This window comes from Chionomys nivalis, chromosome 18, assembly GCF_950005125.1.
Source record: "Chionomys nivalis chromosome 18, mChiNiv1.1, whole genome shotgun sequence".
Lineage (NCBI taxonomy): Eukaryota > Metazoa > Chordata > Mammalia > Rodentia > Cricetidae > Chionomys > Chionomys nivalis.
In genome coordinates, this window is record NC_080103.1 from 46,838,198 (window position 1) to 46,861,072 (window position 22,875).

At 39.8% G+C, this 22,875-nt stretch overlaps 1 protein-coding gene across 1 annotated transcript; it reads left to right on the forward strand.

The window, feature by feature from the left end:
- The first annotated feature begins 7,430 nt into the window (after window positions 1-7,430).
- LOC130889990 (alcohol dehydrogenase 6) lies at window positions 7,431-22,750 on the forward strand. Its single transcript, XM_057793882.1, has 8 exons — window positions 7,431-7,544; window positions 9,192-9,333; window positions 13,130-13,217; window positions 13,512-13,728; window positions 15,596-15,856; window positions 16,986-17,121; window positions 21,358-21,496; window positions 22,726-22,750. The coding sequence occupies exons 1-8, from the start codon at window positions 7,488-7,490 to the stop codon at window positions 22,748-22,750; spliced, it is 1,065 nt and encodes a 354-aa protein (XP_057649865.1). The 5' UTR covers window positions 7,431-7,487.
- Window positions 22,751-22,875: the final 125 nt, after the last annotated feature.

The window sequence follows — 22,875 nt, forward strand, 5'->3', positions numbered from 1 at the left end:
TACCTTCAGGTGTCTTTAATTCTTGTCTCTTTTCTTAATCTGTAAACCCATGTTACATGTTTTAAATTCAGACGGGAAGCAAGCATGATAATCACTCATGGTGATTGTCTTCGTATTCAAAGGTGACTATCTAGGTGTGGAAAGGCTCTTTATAGCACAAATTCTAATTGGTCTTAATAATAAAAAACCTGGAGTCAGATATTAGGGAATAGAAGCTGAAAGATAAGAGAAGCAGAGCAGTCAGACACTAGTTCTTACCTCTATGGAATCCTCAAACTGAATGGGCGAGATCCTGTCTCTACCCGCTTTATATTCCAGTCTCCACATCCCTAGTGTTGGGATTAAAGGCATGTGCCTCTCACATACTGGGATTAAAGATGTAAACCACCACTGCCTGGCCTCTATAGCTAACTAGTGACTATCTCCACACTCTGATCTCCAGGCAAGCTTTATTTGTTAGAGCCCAAATAAAATATCACCACATTTTCCCCATTTTTGACTAAAATATAAAAGGTTATAACTAATAAGAAAAACTATATACAGTAAGTACAACAACTGTATACAATATATACAGGCAATAAATGCATCAACAATGTCTAGTCCATAAACATTTGACAAACTCAGAGAAAATACTCCATTATCTATGCTATTTTGATGATTCCAAAACTATCTTTTTATGTCTCTCAACTTTATACACTTTACATTTCTTTAGTGAATATCTTTTCTTAATCTAATAACAAGGAAAACTATAGCTATAACTGTAAAATCTTCAACTCCATCAGAGATCCGAGAAGGAAATAATATCACCTGAGTAAGCAGGAAGTGCAAGCAAGTAACTTCCAAAAAATGTGATAAATGACAGAAACAGCTGGTTGCCAGGACAGTCACCCAAGGTTCTTCTACAACGTTGGGGCATCCATCTTCAGTCTACAGGCCTAGCATATCTGACAGTTTTTCTGTGATGCAGGATATTCTGCCCTAACTTGTCTTTCTAAAATTCAACAGTCACTTTCTTTTGTGTCTTGCTTGTCCAATTTGGACAGCATACTGTCAGCAGTCAAGGCAAGAGCACTTTCTTGACTAGTGGCTAACTTGTGCAACAAAAAAAGTAAACTCCGTGTGGAGTTTCTTCGATGCCCATCATCTCTGAAGTAGATTGGAGCTGCCATGAGCAGACATGTCTCATTGTCACAAAAAAAAAGGGAAAGCTATGTTATTAAAACATTTTAAATGCTATATCTGTAGATCTCTGAAGTTTTTTAAGACAACCTGTCTATCCAAAATATATCTCTGTTTGACTTTGAAAACATACCTAATATGACTACAAGTTCAATTATAACAGGTGACTAATTACTAACCTTTATTTCCTTATTAGCCTAAATAATTGGCAAAAAAAACTTTCAAGGGCTAAAAATTTGCATTACATTGTTGCAGAGGTACAATATCTTGAACGAGATTTAAAATGTATGTAAAGTATGTTTTAACAAAATTAATTTTAAATTTGTATCAATATGCAAAAATTCATATCAATGTAAAGTATTTAAGACTATTAGTTGCTCTTTTGGTTTAAAAGTAGATTCGATAATCTACCTTTTTATTTTATTTCTATATCCCCCCCTTTTTCTTTTCAGAGTAGATTCATTAATCTACTCTTATATTCTGTCATATCTATATTTCCCTTTTCTCATTTCAAAACAAGAACTCTGAATCTAATCTCTTTTGTTCAACTTTTTCCTGACCATTACCAATAACAACTTTTAACCAACTCCCCCTAAACAATGACAAATATTCATAACTCACTGAATGACCAACACACTTCTTGGGAATGTGGATGTCGTGTTCTTAAATTTATTTTCTGCTATCTATGAGTGATGGTATCTTTAGGGGATCCTGAAAAGAAAATTTGAGTTGTCACCTCCTGGGAGAGGTAGCTGTATCATTTGTTGGCCAGTCTCTGCATAATTGGAAGGTGTAGGACTTATCTCAAGTCCTGGCTAGAATAGTCTGTGAGGCTGGGGCATCTCAGCGAGCCACCTTGAAATTGGCCTGAGCAGTTTGCAGGCCAACGCCAATCTTTGAGTGGTGTTTGTCAGCTTAGTGGCATTATAATTCTGGTGGTATCATCGTTGTGGGGCCCCATCAACCTTTTGAAGAATTCAAAGTTCACTGTTAAGCATGGTCATAATTCACTGCAGAAAACTTAAACATTTTAAATGTCATATGCAGCAGATCTCAAAGAGGTTAAAGGATCGGTATTTGTTATGTACATCCAGAGTATAAAAAAACGTAATTCCTAGTTACTTTATAGAGACCCACACCTGAAGTCATGTACAGAAAGCTAGATGATGCCTTTTCCTTGAAGCATGATTAATTAAAAACTCAGAGAGAGAAACAAATTGGGGCTCAGCCTGAAGATCTGAAAAGCAAAGCAGCCAGCCACTGGCTTTTATCTTCACCTCAGTCTGAAATGGTGATCCTGACTCCAGGAATCTCAGAATGAGACTGTGACTGAGAGCCATCTCCTCCCATTTTATAATCCTCTCTAGGGCTGGGATTAAAGGCATACACTACTGGGATTAAAAGCATGCATCACCCGGTTTCTATGGCAACTAGTGTGGTTACTGGGATTAAAGGTGTGTGTTACCATTGCCTGGCTATAAGGCTGACCAGTGTGGCTGTGTTAGTCTCCCAACCCCCAGACAAGCTTTATTTATTAAAATACAATTGAAATGCCACTACATTTCCTAAAATCAGTTAGTACTATAATGACCATTAATATCATGACAAAAAGTTTAATACATATATGCATATATATTAATCTTATTAATTTGAGATAATATTTATGCCTTAAGAAAAGCTGTTAAAGAGTCAAAATAAAACCAAAGGATTATGAGATTAGTGGTAATACAATAGTTCCTAAGTTTTGGCTTTTCTTCTATCCCATATCAAGCGACTCTTCTGACATGAGACAGATTTTGGATTTTACTTTAATAAGCATGCTTGGGTTTAGAGAAGGAGAGAACCACACATTTACTCCAAAGCAGCTTTAATTTTCAATTGAACTGGGACTACAAAAAGACCATTTGTATTATGTGTCTGTAGAGAACAGCAGAAACAAACATTTGGGAAGATTTATGAAATTTTATCCTGCTGGAGATGTGATATACAAATAGGCTAATTTACACTTTTCTTGGGACATTTTGTCCTTTTTCTTCCCATGTCTCATTTGTCCAGTGGTCTTCAGATTCCTTAGCTGGATGCCTTCATTCTCCTGAAAAGATGAAAACAAAACCCTGCACCAACCCTAACTTTGGGGAGGTTACCTTTCAGCAAGTTATATCTGAACAAAGGAGAAGCATTTGTTAGTCGTATAAGTTAGGTTAGACTGAATGGTCAAGCTGTTTGATGAACTATTATCTCTCCTAATCAAGAGGTCTCTCTTGTTCGAATCTTTATAATATTTTCATGGTTTCTACTGAAATTTTTGTTTTATCTTCTAAAGCTGTTCTATCTATCATCCAGAGAAATAATCGTGTTTTTCACAAAAGGCACTAGATTCTTCAATTACTCTGGGAAGACGTTTTCTCCATGACATCAGGGAATGACTGAAACAAATTTGGCATGGGGCCTGCAGAAGAGCCCCCCAGGGAGTTTCCCAACAGCAAAAGGGTTACCTTGAATATCTTTTTTTTTTATTGATTTTTATTGAGCTCTACATGTTGCAAGGATGGAGGGCCTGCTTATTCGTCCCATCCCGGCTGACCAACTGGCTTAGTTCCAAAATAATCACACAGAAATTGTATTCATTAAAACACTGCTTGGCCCATTAGCTCTAGTTTCTTATTGGCTAATTCTTACATCTTAATTTAATCCATTTCTATTAATCTGTGTATCACCACATGACAGTGGCTTACCAGGTAAAATTCTAACTGGTGTCTCAGGTAGAGGATCCATGGCTTCTCTCCTACTCCCCTTTCTTCCCCCCAGAATTCAGTTCTGTCTTCCCCGCCTGCCTAAGTTCTGCCCTATCAACTAGGCCAAGGCAGTTTCTTTATTCATTAACCAATGAAAGCAACACATGGACAGAAGGACCTCCTACACTATCTACATTTTTCTCTGCTCCCCTCCCTGCCTCTCCTCTCCCCTCTTCAACCCTCCCCCATGGTCCCCATGCACCCAATTTACTCAAGATATCTTGTCTTTTTCTACTTCCCATGTAGATTAGATCTATGTAAGTCTCTTTTAGTGTCCTCAATGTTGTCTAAGTTCTCTGGGATTGTGGTTTGTAGGCTGGTTTTCTTTGCTTTATGTTTAAATACAACCTATGAATGAGTACATGTGATAATTGTCTTTCTGGATCTGGGTTACCTCACTCAAAATAATGTTTTCTAGCTTCATTCATTTTCCTGCAAAATTCAAGATGTCATTATTTTTTCTGCTGTGTAGTACTCCATTGTGTAAATGTACCACATTTTCCTTATCCATTATTTGGTCAAGAGGCATTTAGGTTGTTTCCAGGTTCTGGCTATGACAAACAAAGTTGCTATGAACATAGTTGAGCATATGTTCTTGTGGCATGATTGAGCATCCTTTGGATATATACCCGAAAGTGGTATTACTGGGTCTTGAGGAAGGTTGTTTCCTAATTTTCTGAGAAATCACTACACTGACATCCAAAGGGGTTGTACCAGCTTGCATTCTCACTAGCAATGCAGGAGTGTTCCCTTTCCCCACAACCTCTCCAGCATAAGTTGTCATCAGTGTTTCTGATCTTGGCCAACCTTAAATATCTCTCGTTGATTTACATTCATTCATCCAGTGCCTGCCTTTGTCACACCTTCTGCATACTCCAAAAGGGAGGGGCATTCTGTTTGGATTATTCTTAGGAAAAGCATTGTTTCTAGGAACACCCTGTTTGCAATCCCTTTTTAGATGACCTTGTTTATTGCAATTGAAACACTCAACATATGGATTTTTCTTCAAACCTCTGGAAATCACCTCTCCTATCCAAACATCATTATGGTCATGAGATTCAATATCGATTGTATCTCAGACCCATTTCTCCAAGGATGCTCATCTTGCCTTTAAAGGCCTAATTACCCTTTTGTATTGTGAATTAGCATTTTCAAAAGCCAGAGATTCTATTATTATTCATCTAACTTCTGAATTTGGTATCATTCTTTTTAAAACTAAAGTCAATCTTTATAAAAAAAAATCAGTGAAGGTTTCTTTTGGACCCTGTATAACCTTAGTAAATGGCTCGATTTTCTTTCCTATTTCTTCAATACTGTCCCAAGTATTCAAAGTTGCTGCACAGCATAAAGCCAGGGTGTGGTCATCATATAGAAATTACCTTTGTACATTAGCATAATCGCCTTCTCCAAGAAGTTGGTCTTGGGAGATGTCTATACCTCCAGCCCTAGCCTCATCTTTCCAACAAGTCCTCCACTGTAATTGAGGACCAGGATCCAAGACTGCTGTAAGCAAGTCTTTCCAGTCTTGAGAGATAATTCTATTACAAGTTGACCACAAATTTAACATCTTCTCCGCAAAAGGTGAATACATGCCATATGAGATTATCACTTCCTTGAATTTCCTTAAATCTAACATTTTTACAGGAGTCCATTCGGCTTTGAAGATACCTATCATTTGGCAATTTCTGTAAGGATGTTGGATAAATTAAATTTGGCTGCTTGAAAACCTTAGCTGATCCTCTCTAACCTTATAATATGATGTTAAAATTGGTTCTCCTTTAAATTTATCTGTATGGATCTGAATATCTCTATGATTTGTTTTATTAAGTTTTTCTAAGGCCTATATCTTGGCACTCATATCAAAGAGCTTTTTTTTAGAGATAAACCAAGAATTATCAAACTGACAATAAGGATTATCAAAATAATAATTAACATTATGTCAATTCCAGCTAAGTTAATTATCCCTTCATTTAATTTTTCCATTTTTAAACCAAGCATTGCATAATCATACAAAGACCTAACTGTTTACATTTTAATAGTTAGCTAAGAGCTGTGCAAGGACTGCAAAAGAGATCTGGACGATAGCAGTTCAAGGAAATTTTCAAACCTACACTGGCTTCCCAGAGCAGGTGGCACTGAGGGAGAAACTTATCTGAGAAACAGAGACTCACCAGGTAATAGAGGACAAGACTTTGTAAGCAATTGAAACCTCAGGGAAAGTACAGAGGCCAGAGGATCTCCCACTTGATAATCTCCAAGAAAGCAAGGCTGAGGCAGAAAGTGGCAGGAAATAGGACTGCAGAGAGACAAGGAGGAGACTGTGATATCCATGGATTCTGTTAAGCAGCTAGCAGAAGCATCACTTCTAATGTATTAGTCTGGGAGATGGCGGATACAATGATATGGAGGGTGCATCTGAAGACGATAACACCAGCCAGTGGAGCAAAAAGCCCTTTTTCAATGGGTCATGTGAAAGGCAATATAAGGGTCCAGATCCCAGAGAAGTAGCAAGAAAGGAGAGGAGGGTACAGATTCCAGAAAGTATCTGATTGCTAGCAATGAGGACAGAGAGAAATTAAGGTTACTTCCTGGGTTTCTGCCTTGGGTGAATGATTGAATTTTATGGTTGAAACAAGGAAAGTAAATTGTGTACTGTGTCCTCTAGGGTACAGATGAGAGAAAGAATGTCTTATTTATATATTAACATGTTGAGTTCACAGTATATGGAAGACAGTCAAACAGCATAAAAATGCTTATCTAAATCTTTAGGGGAAATCTGCCCTATAGATACGGTTTATCCAAGTCATCTACACAAAAGTAGTGACTGAATACATAAAAATGGAAGATAATTTATAAGAAAGTGATGGGTTGATATCTGAACTCCTAAGAACTGCTTTTGCATCAGAAATCTCTTCAATACCAATCTCCAATGATTCCATCACCATTTATTGATCGCCACCATTACTAGATGGACTTCACTCTTGCTCTATAACTCAGTGCTTCCCTCCTAAATCCCTCATATCTAGGATAACAAATAAGCCCACATTATAATTTCATTACAACTCTTAAGTAACTAGTGGGTAATTTCACTCATGATAAAAGCAAATGCTTAGCATCTAACCAAGAATGGTGGCATGTGCCTATACTGGCAGCCCAGGAAGGTGAAGGCAGGAGGATCACAAGATGGAGGATAGCCTGGGCTACATAGCAAGACTCTTACATATATATGTGTGCTTTTCTATAAACATGTGTTATTTGTTAGACCAATTTAAATATAGAGGCTGAAAGCTTAAGAAAAAATTGTATTGGTGTAACAGCCACAATCAGTATATATTCAGATTTTCCAATTCTTTTATTTTCCTCTTGAGTCTAGTTGAATTAAGTACTTTCTAGTACTGATTAATGTAAGAATCTCCCACCTTTCAGATCTGCTAAGTCTCCCTTTCTCCCCTCATCTGCTCTACCCAGGTGATCAAATGCAAAGCCGCTGTGCTCTGGACGCCTGGGGCCCCGATGGACATTGAGGAGATAGAAGTGGCCCCACCAAGGGCAAAGGAAGTTCGAATAAAGGTAAAACAAAATCCACATTTCCACGTCAAACCCAAAGCTGTTCACTGTAAATTATATCCTTTTCAGAATTTCCAACTCAAAAAGAAAGCCACAGTTTTCTTCTGTCAGGGAAAAGTTAGGGAGGGTTGCTGTCTGTTCACACTGCTTAGTAGAATGAGAAAACTCACTCGATGGGGGTTTTCAAGCTTGGTTACGTGCCTGGAATCACTGAGCAGCTTGAAAAATGCCAACTGCATCTCATCCCTGAGATTCTGAAGTTATGGACTGATTGGTTTGGAGAGGACATATCCCCAGATGACTCCAGCTGGCTCCCAGAGAGCTAGAAAGCAGTTTGTGTGTCTTGTCGTTCAAGGTCATTAGATCATTTCCATTACAGCAGTGGAAAGTATGTATTATTTATGGATGGACTACAGAGAGATAGTTCTAAGTTCCCTTACCCACACAAACCATACCCTCCTCTCAAGGAACCTTCTCTGACAACTATTCTCTACTGAGCAAGGAGGGTGGTGTTTAACATCCCAATCGAGTACTCTCCAGCAAGGTTACAACTCTCACAACTAGTTTTAGACTCAAGACACCCAACCGTTTTCTGACAAGCTGCAATGTGACACTCTCACCTGTGCATTTGAACCAGAATATAGAGCAAGGGAGGTGATGGCAGGAGGAGACGGGCTGGGTGGGGGTGGCGCTGCTAACGATTATCATCCAGATGATTGTGATAAATTAAAAAAACCTGTCTGCCAAAGATTAACAGGAGCATTCCAGCTATAGTGTCAGAACCAGAACAAAATAATGAACACGAAAACAGGCTGGTGGGTGCGGTTCTGGGTCCAAGAGGTTTGAATACACTTCCTTCAATTGTGTCAGCACAGCAGAGTTGTGACTTACACTAAAGCAGAATTGTTAACACACCTTTTAAATGTGTTTTACAAAATGAACTAAAACTTTAGTTAATATAGGAAACATTACTGTTTTCTGTCTTAACGCCTCAACCTTTTAATCCTATAATTAGTAACCTTCCTCCACACTTCCGCTCTCAAGCCAGGTCGGATCTTCGGCACCATACTGAGGTGATTTCAACTGGACTCTTCCCCCTAAGACTCAAGTGTTTGAACTTGGTCCTCAGAGGAAGGTACTGTTGGTGATGGTGTGTTTTATTACCGAGAGACGCCGTTGCCAGAGGAAGACATCGGGGACAGGCTTTGGGAGTTCACAGCCTTCCCTTACATCTAGAATGTACTCTGATTCCTTTTTTGGTTGAAGATGTGTTCTCAGTTTCCTGCTCTGGCTGCCTGCTGCCGTGCCCCTCTCTCCATTCCTCAGGTCTCCCTCTGAAAGAATAGCCCAGGGAAAACGCTTCCTTTTGCGAGCTGTTTGGGATAGTTTCTCACAGCAGTGGAGAAGCCACTCACCAATGCACACGGTGTGCTTCCCCAGCTTCTCTTCTGAAATTGTTAAACTGTGACTCAGCATTTTAGCTTGGAAATTAGTGGAGGTAGAACACCACGCTCTTTTACAGAAATAATTATTGACAGCTGTCAACAATGAGTGCTGACTAGAAGCGCTGCACTAGACACCGTCTCAGAGCCGCAGACCTGAAGCTCCTTCGCGACAGACAAATCTCAGTTCTCTGTGCTTTCCACGCAGATGGTGGCCACAGGAATCTGTGGTACGGATATAAAAAGTCTGGCTGATAAAGAGTTTTCCCAGCTTTGCCCCATCATTATGGGCCACGAAGGAACTGGAATAGTCGAGAGTGTGGGAGAAGGAGTAAGCACAGTGAAAACAGGTAGGAAGCAACATCCGGCCTCGAGAAACGGCAAGTTTTGGAGCCCACAGCAAAAAACCAATTTAAGGGCATCCCTTACGTGTGTCACAATGAAGCAAATAAAAAGAAAGGTGAAATTGTGCCCACTTCCCAGAGGGGATGGTCAGAACGGTCCCTAGATTACACAGCGATTGATATTAGCTTTAGTCTTCACACTTACATTCTAAAGTAGAATGCACCCAATCTAGCGCTAACAAGTGAGGAAAGAAAAATGAATAATTAGGTAAATAAAGTGAGGGCAGTGTCCCATATTGTTTGGCTGGGTCTCTTGGATCCCCTTGGCCAACAACTTGAAAGGAGGTGGACTTCACTGGCATTGGGAGGTTGATAGTCTATGGCTCCTGGAGAAAGCACTGTTACCTGATGTTTGGAAACTCTATTTAAATAAGATGTGTGTGTATGTGTGTATATATGTATAAATACATGTGTAGATGTGTATATGTATGTTTAGATATAAAGATATTTATTGTGTATACAGATAAGTATAAACATGGGTACAGATGTGCAAATGTATGTATAGATATGTATGTGTGTATGGTTATGTATAAATCATATATATGCATGTTTATATGGGTTATAGATATGCATAAATGTGTGCATAGATATGCATTTGTATGTATATATGTATACATATGTGTGTATATATGTATATGTATAGATGTGTATATGTGTGTGAATATATATTTATTATATATAAAATAATATTTCATTATAGATTTTTCCAATACTTTTAGTGTTATTTATCCTTCTTGACTCTTTCTCCCTCTGTATGACCCTATTTTCCACTTCCCAGTTTGGTCCTCACACTATTTCTTCTCTTTCCCCCTTCACAGCATCTTTGTCCTTTGTCCTACGGCCTCCTCTTTAGAATTCCTTCTCACTTTCTCTCCCAGGATTCCTTGTGTCTTCCTGGCTTCTGACGTTGCTCCAGGATTTATACTCAAATCCAAAATACAAATTCACAAACATAAGAGAACATGCGGCATTTGTCTTTCCAGGTCACCTTACCCGCTCCATCCATTTACCTGTAAATGTCATGAATTCATTTTCTTTGGGCTGTGTATCAAGACCATGATCCCGTTATATTTTCATCATTGAGGAGCATATAGCCTCTATCTTGCCACTGCTTCCAATAAGTGGCAATAATTATGGCTGAGCAAATATCTGTGGAGTAGAATAATGTGAGTCCTTTGGGCTTATGACAAAGAATAGTTTAGCTAGGTCATATAGTAAACAAATTTTAATGTTTTTTTTTTAAATTAAGTCTGCATGCTTATTTCAAAATGACTGCAAATCCAGAGTGGATTCCAGTCTGTAATGCCACCAACAGTGACGAAGGGGTTCCGGTTCCCCACGTCTTTACCATCATTACTTGCCAGTTGTTTTTTTGATCCTAAGCCATTCTGACTGGGGTAAGATGAAATCTCAAAGTGGTTTTAATTTGCATATACTTCATTTCTGAGGTTGTTGAACAATTTTTCTTGGCCATTATCTCTTCTTCTGAGAACTCTCTGTTCAGGTCGTTAGCCCATTTTTCAAAATGAGTTGTTTGATTTCTTGATCCTTCATTCTTTGAGTTCTTCATCTATTCTGGATATTAATCTCCTATCAAATATGCAGTAGGCACACATCCTCTCCCACTCTGGGCTTCCTCTTCACGCAACTGAGTCTTCCCTTTGTTCCTTTTGGTTTTGTGAGGCCCCACTTGTCAATTCTTGGCCTCAATTACTGAACAAATGGAGCTCCATTCAGGAAGCCCTTTCTTACACTGATATCTTGTAGGGTACCCCCTATGCTTTTTCTAGAGTTTCAGCATCAGCATTTCAGAGTTCACATTTGGAGTTTTTTCTTCTTTTTCTTTCTTTTTTTTTTTTCTTTCTTTTTTGTGGGGGAGAGGGAGGAGTAATACATATGGGTCTAATTTCAAACTTCTATATTAAAGACCAGTTTTTCCAACACTATATTGTAACATGAGTGGTCTGCTTATTTGTGTTTCTGTCCTGCTGGGTTCCCCACAACTGTTTAGCCCCAAAGAAAATCACACATAGGTCTCCATAAATTATAAGCTGATTGGCCCATTAGCTCTTGCCTCTCACTGGCTAACTCTCATACCTTGATTAACCCATTTTTCTAATCTATGTTAGTCGTGTGGCTCAGTACCTTTTTAAGTGGAGAAAATCACATCCTGCTGCTTTGGTGGTCTGGGCAGAAGTGGGAGGAATCAACTTCCTCCTTCCCAGAATTCTCCTGTTCTCATTACATCATTTCTACTTCCTATCTGGTTTTCCTGCCCGGCCAATCAGCCTTTATTTAAAATATGATTGACAGAATACAGACAATTCTCCCCCACCACTATATGTGTAAGCTGTTGTCTTTTCCCCGGTGTGAATTTTTGCCAACTATCAGATGGCTATCGATATATACACTTAAGTTTGGATCTTCTATGTCTGGTTTTGTCCTAGTATTATAACTCTGTAATACAAATTTAAATATGCTATGATAATTTATACAGAATTGTTCTTTTTGCTCAGGATTGTTTTGGCTATCCTGGGTCTTCCATATGAATCTTAGGATTTGGGGGGGGGGGTTCCTGGTACTGTGAAGGATGTTATGGGAATTTTCACAGGGATTACATTGAATCTATAATTTGATAATGGTAACTTTCACAATGTTCAATCTGCTAATCTATGAGCATGGGAGTCTCTTCCCTTTTCTAATTCCTCCTCCTCAACTTCTTTCTTCTCAGCTTCCAAGTTTTCATTGCAGAGATCTTTGACCTCCTAAAACTAAAACCAAAATAGAAGAGCCTAAATTCTAACAAAGCTTTTAAATTAAAATTTATAATAAATTGTTATACTTGGCAATATCAGACAATGAATCAGTCAGTTAACTCATCCCAAGCAAGACACTCTGATCTTCTCCTAATTTGAACATAGAGGTACAAAGGACATACACACACACACAAAAAAAAATACAGGAATATGTTTGCTCTCCATGGCCACAAAGAGAGAGATGAAGTACAACACAAAGCACAGCTTGTAGCCAATCTTTTCCCAATCCTGGACCTCATTTTTTGAGCACTGTATCTATTTTGACTCAAGCCTCACAGTAGAAATCAATGTAGAGGACATAAGATGTACCTGGAGGCAGTCTTAGGGTTCCTAACGCTGCGAAGAGACAACACGAACACGGCAACCCTTATAAAGTTAAAACACTTAATTAGGGTGGCTTCCATTTTCAGAGGTTCAGTCCATTATCATCACGGTGCAGCATGGTGGCATGCAGGCAGACATGGTGCTGGAGAAGTAGTCGAGCATCCTACATCTTGACTTGCAGGCAACAGGAAGTGGATTGTCTCACTGGGCGTAACTGGAGCACATGAGACCTCAAAGCCCACCTCTACAGTGACACACAGCCTCCAACAAGACCACACCTACTCCAACAAGGCTACACCTCCTAATAGTGACACTCCCTTTGAGGGCCATTTTCTTTCAATCCACCATCCACAAAGGCACGCAACTAAACTCTTTGCCTGGGTATTCCAAAAGTGCCTAACAAGGTGGGTGGACCTGGGGCCAGCTCCTAGAGATTCAGCCATGGCCTGGGGCTGGACAGGATGCTGAAACTATGTTGGTGGCCAAACACAATTAAACATGGAAATAGTTCTTCATTATCACATCTTCTTGATGCCTCGTTGACATCCTAAGAAATCAGACTACTTAACACTAGCACCCTAATAAGTTACTCTGCTTTTTAGGTGACAAAGTCATCATCTTATGTTTGCCACAATGTGGAGAATGTAACACTTGCCTCACTTCCAAGAACAACATGTGTAAGGAAATTAGGTAAGCCTTTATAACTCCATCTTCTTAAAGTCTAATTCAGCTTCACTTGAAGAGATTTAAGCAGCCCAGCGGTGGTGGCGCACGCCTTTAATCCCAGCACTTGGGAGGCAGAGGCAAGTGGATCTCTGTGAGTTCAAGACCAGCCTGGTCTACAAGAGCTAGCTCCAGGACAGGCTCCAAAACCACAGAGAAACCCTGTCTCGAAAAACCAAAAAAAAAAAAAGAGAGAGAGAGAGATTTAAGCTTTTTAATACAGTATAACATAAAGTTTGTTTCCTTTCACCTATAAAAAAGACTGTCAGGGACACATCTGACGTCTGAAAGCAGCAGCAGAATCACCTGCAGAGGGAAGATGGTGCATCAATATATCGCTACAGGCACCTTTTCTGAATACACAGTCATAAAGGAAATCTCAGTCGCCAAGATAGATGAAGATGCTCAACTGGAGAAGGCGTGCATAATTGGCTGTGGGTTTGCCACTGGTTTTGGTGCTGCAATCAATTCTGCCAAGGTGAGGGGCATTTACATGCATTTTAAAATAGAACACGTGGGATAAGGAGGTGAAATACCTTTCACGTTGGGGCACCACATGATCATATCCCATGGAAAAACAAGCAAATAAGCTTACCTCTAAGCACTGCTAAGTTTATTAAATTAGTTGGTTGCCTTCCCATACATTCCTTGACATCCAGGGGTATAGGTATACAGACTTCAAATATAATACATTATAATATGACTATGTCTTTCTATATTCCAGTTTAACAAGCAAAAGTGAAAGTTTCCACTGTTCTGCCGCTAAAAACTCATCAAGTTTACATTCTAATTTAATAGTATATTACTTAGCAGTGAATGTTTAAAAAAGAAAAGGAGAAGTACTGAAGATGTCCTTCAAGGACAGAACACATGCCTAGTGTGTGCAAGGTCCTTGATTCAATCCAAGTACACCAATGTCTTTGTTAGGGTTTCTATTGCTATGAAGAGACACCACATCCAACACAACTCTTAGAAAGGAAAAGCATTTAATTGAGGTAGCTCTCTTATAGTTCAGAGGTTTAGTCCATTATCATCATGATGGGAAGCAAGGCAACATTCAGGAAGATATGGTGCTGGAGAAGAAGGTGAGAGTTCTTACATCTCTGCCCACAAGCCACAAGAAGTAGTCTGTCTCACTGGGTGTGGCTTGAGCATAAATGAGACCTCAAAGCCCACCTCCACAGTGACACATTTCCTCCAACAAGGCCACACCTACTCCCATAAGGCCACACCAAATAAAATTCTAAGGTTTTAAGAGAACCGATGGAGAGGTGATTACATTGGCCAGGGAATCTCTGAGTGAACGGGCTACAGTTAAGCTCCCTCTCTTGGAATATCACTTGAACCACCCCAGCTCAATTCTTTAAGGGGCCTTTGATATTTATGTCTTTGCACTGTCCACTGTGTTTTAGTCTCAAGGCTCCGCACAGAGATGAGATGTATCTTCATCAGCTTTGTGTCACTAAAACAAAATACCTATAGTAGCCACATCACAAAGAAGGAAGGTTTGTTTTAGCTCACGACTTTGGAGATTTTAGTCTGTGACACAGTCTTGGGGGCTACCTTGGGGCAGAAGTCACAGTAGGAAATGCAGAGTGGGGCAAAGCTGAGCATCTCATGGTATCCAGGATCAGAAAGATTATAAGTGGAAGACAAAAAAAAAAAAAAAAAAAAGCTGGTATCCTAAAATTCCCTTAAAGCTTATGGTCTTACATGAGGTCTTCCTTCCACTGGGCTCCTTCAGAATTCTAATTCTTATTTCAAATGTCAAGGAGAAGGCCTTTATTTCCTGTGCCTTTAGAGCATGTTCAAGATGCACATTCTATCAAGTTGGAAGGGGTTCAATTTAAATTGTTGCCACACTGCAAGCTGCAAAGAAAGGAAGAGAGAGACAGAGAGACAGAGAGAGCAAGCTTCCATGAGCAATGACTCTGAAGTAATTTGGTAGACAAGAGAAAGGGAAGTTTTCAAGAAGATGAGGTGTTTAAAATAATTCCAAACTGTCTAGAACTAATGAAGTACTCTGCCCAAATGAATCCTAAGATGGAGTGAAATTTCATTACGTCACTTCCATTTATGCAAATTCCACCCTGGGACTTGAAACTCCTTGTAGGTAGGTTTTGCTCCTGTGGTAAAAGTATCACACACCTAGAAACGGCCTGAGAAACTAAAATTCTCTAGGTGTATGTTACTCGAAACTGTCTTGGTGTCCCAGAGTCACTGAGGACACAGAGGACTGGGGAAGAGCTCACTGGTAGAAGCTTCCTTGCTAGCATGAGACTTGGCATCACCCTCTACCAGAGAGGGGAACGTTCATGTTTGTTTTGCTTTTAATCTGTGTCCAGGTGACCCCAGGTTCCACCTGTGCTGTGTTTGGCCTTGGAGGTGTTGGTCTGTCTGTCATCATTGGCTGTAAAACAGCTGGAGCAGCCAGGATCATCGCTGTGGACACCAACAAAGACAAGTTCGCGAAGGCCAAGACAGTGGGTGCCACTGAGTGCATCAGCCCGCGAGACTTTGACAATCCCATTCAGGAAGTCTTGTTTGATATGACGAATGGCGGAACAGACTTCTCCTTTGAGGTCACTGGAAACCCAGAAATAGTGGTATGTGGTCTTTGGAAGTGATAACCACCCGCATCTTACACCTGTTGTTGTTTTCTAGTTTAACTGAATGAACATCTTACAATTCCTTCTACGTCCCTCTACTTAATTTTCCTTGTGGTCCATGACAAACCCACTAGGACATTCTGTCCATTTACTTTCCAAGAAGTCTGCTATTGCGTTTGTTTACCCCTCTGTTGCAAAATACTTCTTCAATTAAGCATAAAGAACCCCTAGTCATAGGTTACATGACCACAGGTGGCCTGAGATGCCAAACATTTTCAAGCCAGGAAACGCCAATGAGATGAGGCTCTGCTAAATTGGCCTAGAAAACCATGGGCTTTTGTCTTTCAGTAAAATCTTCCATGTCAGGTGTGAGCTTCTGAACCAAGAAAAGCATTTCCTCGTTTGACTAAATGAGTGGTGGTTTTCCTGTCTGAACCTGGCTAACACACAGAGTTAAACATGAATGCCATCACACCAGACTCTGAGGAGAGCTGTCTTCTGGCCTCGGCGGAATGACACATTACTGTTGCATGGACCCATCTTCCAGGAAGTTACATTGAAAGAAAGCAAAGAGGTGTCTCTTCCAACCTGAGTATTTTTCCCGAATTCAAAATTTCTTATAGTTCACTGCAGATAACCCTCTCACCCAAGGAAACACATAGCAAAGCCTTTATCCCTGTCTTATTCTGAAAAAAGCACTGTTTGAAAAAAATTGTTTGAAAATAATGAATAGGAAGATGGTGTGTGATCACTTTGTTAGCATGACATACTACACAAACATCTGACTATCATTTTTGGTATCTAAAAGTAAACCATCAGCTCAAACCAGCCACCCACAGTCACAGTCATTACAGAAACTATTGTTACTTTGATTACCACAATGGTCTATAACGGTTTTCATCTCTGTTCAGTTTTCTGAATCCTAAAATCCCAAATGTTACTCTAGGCGGAAACAATAACTTACCTATGATACAGAACATCTTCATAATATTGATGCTATTTCAAAAAGGACAGGGAAAATCAGAAAGGAAGTCATAGATCATTAAGCAATCAAGCGGAATAAGAGTGGTCCAACTTTGAAGTAGGTGGTTTTATTCTTTTTCTGTCTTACATTGTTTTACAACAGGCAACTGCCCTGGCCTCCTGCAACCAGGACCATGGGGTCTGCGTGATCATTGGAGTAATTGCCTCTTGGGTTCAGCTCAACATCAGCAGCAAGTTGTTCTTCTCAGGACGTACTCTGAAAGGGTCAGTTTTGGGAGGTACGTACAGAAGAGGCTGAATGCTACCAGTGAGGAGCTAGAATGAGGAAACAGAAAATGGGCCAGAAGTGCCCAAGAAAAGACATCAACCAATTCTAGATGACAGTTCCTGTTTCAATGTTTAAAATTCAAGTTAAAAAGTAGATATTAACTATATCCTCCGTCTCTTTGTAAGCTTTATTTCATACAAAGGGAGGGAAAAAGAAAAAGGCGAGTTTTTATTGATTTGCAAAACAAACAACACAGCAGAGTCTAGGCGCTGGGGATGGAGCTCAGTGGCAGAATAGTCATGTCAATTGCTGAAGTCCTAGGTTCAAAACTACCCAAACTTCAACAGTATTAAAATCCATAGCAGTACCCCAGCTAAATTATATAAATGTCCACTGGGATTCCTTCAGGTATATGTTCAGATATTAGCAGTCGTTGTCAGAGCAGTATAATATCTTATCCCAGAAAAATGATGGAGTCGTCTTTTCAAGAGACACCACCAAGGTGAGGGGGGTGCTTTCATTCCAAGCAAATGAAAATTCTCTTATCCAGAGATATAAATCGTTTCATGGAATCCTTTATTTTCCATTATTAAAAATATAAAAGCATTAGAAAACTTTTATTTAAAGTAGAAAATAAATGAAATTATGTATTACTGCCTAGGATTCTGGGCTCATCTGAAAGCAACCTACATTTTTTGTTGTTGCAGCTTTTAAGTCTTTAGTATTTGTTTACTTTAATGTATGTGGGTGTTTTGCCTGCATGTAAGCCTGTGTAGCACTTGGGTGCCCGGTGCCCATAGAGGACAGAAAAGGGTACCCAGGCCTCTGACACTAGAGTCATAGACAGCTGTGAGCCATCTGGAAATCAAACTTGGGTCCTCTGAAAGGGCAGTCAGTGCCCTTAACTGCTGAGCCATCCTACCCCCCCAAAAAAATTTGATTTAAAAAAAAAATACTTCCAGGTAATGTGAGTTCTTGAACAAAACCAGGGAATTAGGAGTTTGCTAAGCACTGAGAACTGTGATCTCCAAGTGACCAGTGGATTGTCAGACATTCAGAACATTACCTACTTCATTTATACAGCAAGTAAATGGCAAGGCCTGTAAGCGGGAAAGCCCTAATTCGTCTGAACACTGCAGCTCCACTCAGTTCCTCTATTTGGATCACTGAACAAATACCACTGCTGCTTTCCTTTGCTGAGTTTATTATGATGGTTTTCATTCCAAATGCATGTGTCCAGCTAAGCTTTGTAACAAAAGATCATGTTATCTTGAACAGCCTTTGTAAAGAACTAAATTCGTTAAGCAGTTAAACATTCACTCAACAGTCATTAATAAAGTTAATTCTTCCTATAAAGAATACAGTCCTCTGGTTTTCCAGCTTCTGATAAAGGGTATTGCTAATGTTGGCAAGACAGATCTCCTAGCCTCCTATAGTGTGTACAAGAAAGAACTTCCCCTACTCAAAATCCCATTAGTGTTCTCGCTGAGAAACAACACAACCTTTTTTGGTTTTTGAGAAACACTGCCTAATTTTGTCTGTGTATCCAGGACCTTCCTTCTTTATTCATTTCACTTTATTTTATATTTTCTCTCTCTCTCCCTCCCTTCTTCTCTCTCTCTCTCTCTCTCTCTCTCTCTCTCTCTCTCTCTCTCTCTCTCTGTGTGTGTGTGTGTGTGCCTCATTGTTTATGTGGAGGTCAATGGTCAATTTTGTAGAGTAAGATTTAGTATACCTTTAAAGGCTTCCAGGAGTCCAACTCTGGAAGCCATGAAGTATACAGCAGGTGACAACTAGTGTTCAGATGTCAACCCACCAGAGGAATCATTTTCTGATGGAGGGAAATCCCAGTCAGTCAAGGTGAATGGGAACACCAACAATGGAAACTGTTGCTCCTGTGTGTAATTTCACATGTGCAAAAGCAGCTGTGGTGTCTCTCCAACACTGCACTGTAGTGTGTAATCTCATGGGATATGTATGTGTAATCTCATGATTGTGTCTCAATCTTATGGGCATGTATATCCATGGCTGGTCAGGAAGATGACTTCTCATTAAGCTGTATAATTTTGACATACAGAAAATTTACTAAGATATGCTTCATAACTAGATATATTATCCCAAGAGGACTGTAAGGCACTTAAATGCTGCTTTGTTCCTTTTACTCAAACTAACATAGAAAACAACAATTTCTACCATGTCTAAGATAAACTATACACAATTAGCTCATTTTTACCTCAGAGCAAGTTCAAACTAGACTTAATGTTTGTATAAACAAATCATAAGTTAAAAACGTTACAGATATGCACAAGGAGAAAGTCACAGATGCCTAACCAAGGTTTTTAACGCAAAGCAACATAAGAGACTATGCCAAATTTTCACTTGCTAAAGTCTGCACTCTGTGTGCAGATCTCTCTGTCTCACCTGACACTGTGGCCCCAGTCTCTGGTCTCAGTCTTGAAACCTGTGTTGCCATAGTAAATGGCTCTATCCCTTATCATTTACTCAAGGAATGTGCTATAACCTTCAGGAGTAGCTTTGTAACTTTTTTGTTGCCTCAAGCCTCCCATAAAATATGTATTTAAACTAGGTATCCGAAGAAACTCAGGAGAATTAAAACAGAGAATTTGAACTAAAGAGAATTAGAGAAAATTAGGGCAAGGGGGTTAGAATTGCAAAATAAAAAAAAAGGGAAAATGACTCTCAGATTTTGTGTGAAGTTATTATAGAAATTTTCCAATCCTCGCTTTGGAGAAGTAGTCTCTGAGTTATCCTGGGTAATAACTTGGGAGCTGGACTTTCAGGACACTAAACTCAGTTCTCCAGGCTTTCCCCACCTATTGAGCCATCTCCCCAGCCCAGGGTCTTTTTTTTTCTCCCACTGAAATAATAAACAACAAGTGTTTTTACATACATACAAAAATACTTCATTAGATCACCAATAAAAACAGAAGAGAAATAGATGAGACTCGTGGGTCACAACAGATAACCCTAGTTATAATTTGTGGTTACATATAGGATAATTAAGTTTTAAAATACATCTGTTAGAAGAGTTTGGGGCCATTTTGAGAATAGGTAGAAAGGCTAGAGAACCCAACATTAATTGGAATGAAGAAAAGGAAGCTTGAGGATGGCAAAGATGGCTCAACAGTTATAAGCATGTATGTTCTGCAAAGGACCAGAGTTCCTAGCGTCCACATGATGACAGTAGCTTCAGGAGATCCAATATCTCTGGCCTTCTATGGTACCTGCACACACACACCACATAATTTTAAGTAATAACAATAACCTTTTTCTCTTTTATAAGATACGCTGTGCTATTGAGCACTTTTTATTTTTTAATTATTATTTCTTCTTATGTGGGTGGGTATTTTGCTGGCATATTTGTCTACACCACATATATGGCTTGTGCCCATGGAGGCCAGAAGAGGGAGTCAGATATCCTGGAACCAGAGTTACAGACAGCTGTAAACTGCCATGTGGGTATAAGGAATGGTACCTGTGTCCTCTGGAAGAGCATCCAGGGTTCTTAACTACTGAGCCACCTCTCCAATCATATCCTTTTTTTTTTCTTTAAAAAAAAATCAAATTTGCTGCCATGATGTTCTTCTCTGCCCATGTATTATTTGGCTTGTTCATGTCACAGCACATAAACACAGATGTGCTTGTGCACAGAAATACACACAGAGGGAGGGGGGAGATTTCTATGCTTTTAGAGAGTGTGGTACTGAAGAGCAAACCTAGAGCTTCTCTCACACAGCCACAAGTTCTCCCAACTGAACTACTTCCCCCGTGCTTATTTCTAACCTTTACATTTATCTGTGCATCTCAAGACTATGGCCTTCAGTATACATTTTGTTTGAATTCACTGGTCTACAGAGTTTGCAACCTAACACCGGGAACATTGCAAGATGAGATTTATTTCTTATTAGCTTTGAATTTGATGTCTGGGGCATCAGAGGTCCCATGAAGGGCACAAACCTGTTTGTGGGTTGTGTGGTTGAAATAGCCTTATCCTGTTAGGGCAAGCAAAACATCTCTACCAGTTTAACATTGGCCAGTCTTTCTTCCTGTCTTCCTTTCTATCTTCCTTCCTTTCTTTTCTCCTTAATCTCTTTTTTATGGTTTGAGAATTTCAAATACGTGTATATGGTATTGTCAAATCCACACCCCATTCCCCACATTCTTTTATACTGAAATCTCATAGGTAGAATCTTTCATAAATCTGTGTTCTTTTGTGTATTTCCAGGTTGGAAAACCAAGGACGAAATCCCTAAGCTGGTTTCTGACTACACGGCAAAGAAATTCAGCCTAGATCCACTAATCACCCACACCCTGGCTCTCGACAAGGTCAACGAAGCAGTTCAGCTAATGAAAAATGGACAATGGTAGAGGTCATGTTTAATCTGTGTGTGAGTGTGGGAACAAAGGGGCTGTCACTGCTGCAGAGATTCTCGCAAGAGCTCAACCCCTCCCTGCCCTCTGAATTTTGCTTTATTGCTATCTTATACAATGCATGATCCTGCAAGGAGTAAGGTAGTAAATATTTTTAGCTTTATTTTTCACTCAACACAGAACTAAAGGTGTCATCCCATGAAGTTATGGTCCTACTTTAGGAACACAGTTTATGGAGCGGAAGAAAGGGCTCTGTGGGTAAACACACTTGCCACAAGATGAACATCTAGTCCCCAGCACTCATTTAAAGACGGAAGGAGAGAACCAACTACACATGGCTGGTCTCTGACCCCTTTATGTGCACCTTACTTCCCGTCTGTCCTCCACACCTCCCCAGAATAATAAGATAGAATACAAAAAGGAAAACTGAGCCCACTTTACAAAGAGGCAGTTGTTGTCATTTTTATTGCTTTGTTTCTGTATGGGGGTTGTCTATAATATTCCTAATTCTGATACCTATTTAATCTCTCTAGTAGAAACTAACCATAAATGATATCAGCCTTTGTTTTCATTGACGTTTCTGTTGCTGCCATGAAACACCATGACCAAAAAGAGAGTTGGGGAGGAAGGGGTCTATTTGGCATACCCTTCCACATTGCCATTTACCACTAAAAGAAGTCAGGGCAGGAATTCAAACAGGGCAGGATCCCAGAGTGCATGAGCTGACTCAAAGACCATGGAGGGGCGCTGCTTACTGGCTTGCTCCCCATGGCTTTCTCAGCCTACTTTCTTACAGAACCCAGGACTATCAGCTCAGGGATGGCACCAACCACCATTGACTGGGCCTTTCCCCGTTGATCACTAGATGAGAAAATACCTTACAGCTGGATCTCAAGGAGGCATTTCCTCAACCGAGGCTCCTCCCTCTCTGATGACCCCAGCCTGTGTCAAATTGATGCACAAAACCAGCCACTACAGCGCTTCTCACAGCTTTAAAGCTCCTTGCCTATTTTATTACCCTGAGAGCTGCATGTTATTTTGTTCAGATTCCTTGCAACTTGTCAGTCAGCCCGTTTTTTATCCAGCCTCAAAGGAAGAAGCATGAGAATAAACATGGGGAACATATACCTCAAAAGTCTAAAACATGAAAATTTGAATCCAAAATACATGTTGCTTCAGAAATTCCTCCAAGTTCTGTTTCTCTTCTTTTTCCTTTTTGTAGCATCCGCTGTGTCCTGCTACCTTAGTTACAAGATCTGCAGCATTTCACTACCTGGATTTTGCATATCATCGTGATTTAGAAGAACTGGCCACACAACACTCTTCTATTTTCTTGCCTTGACTCATTCAGCAACAACGTTATATCAGGCTC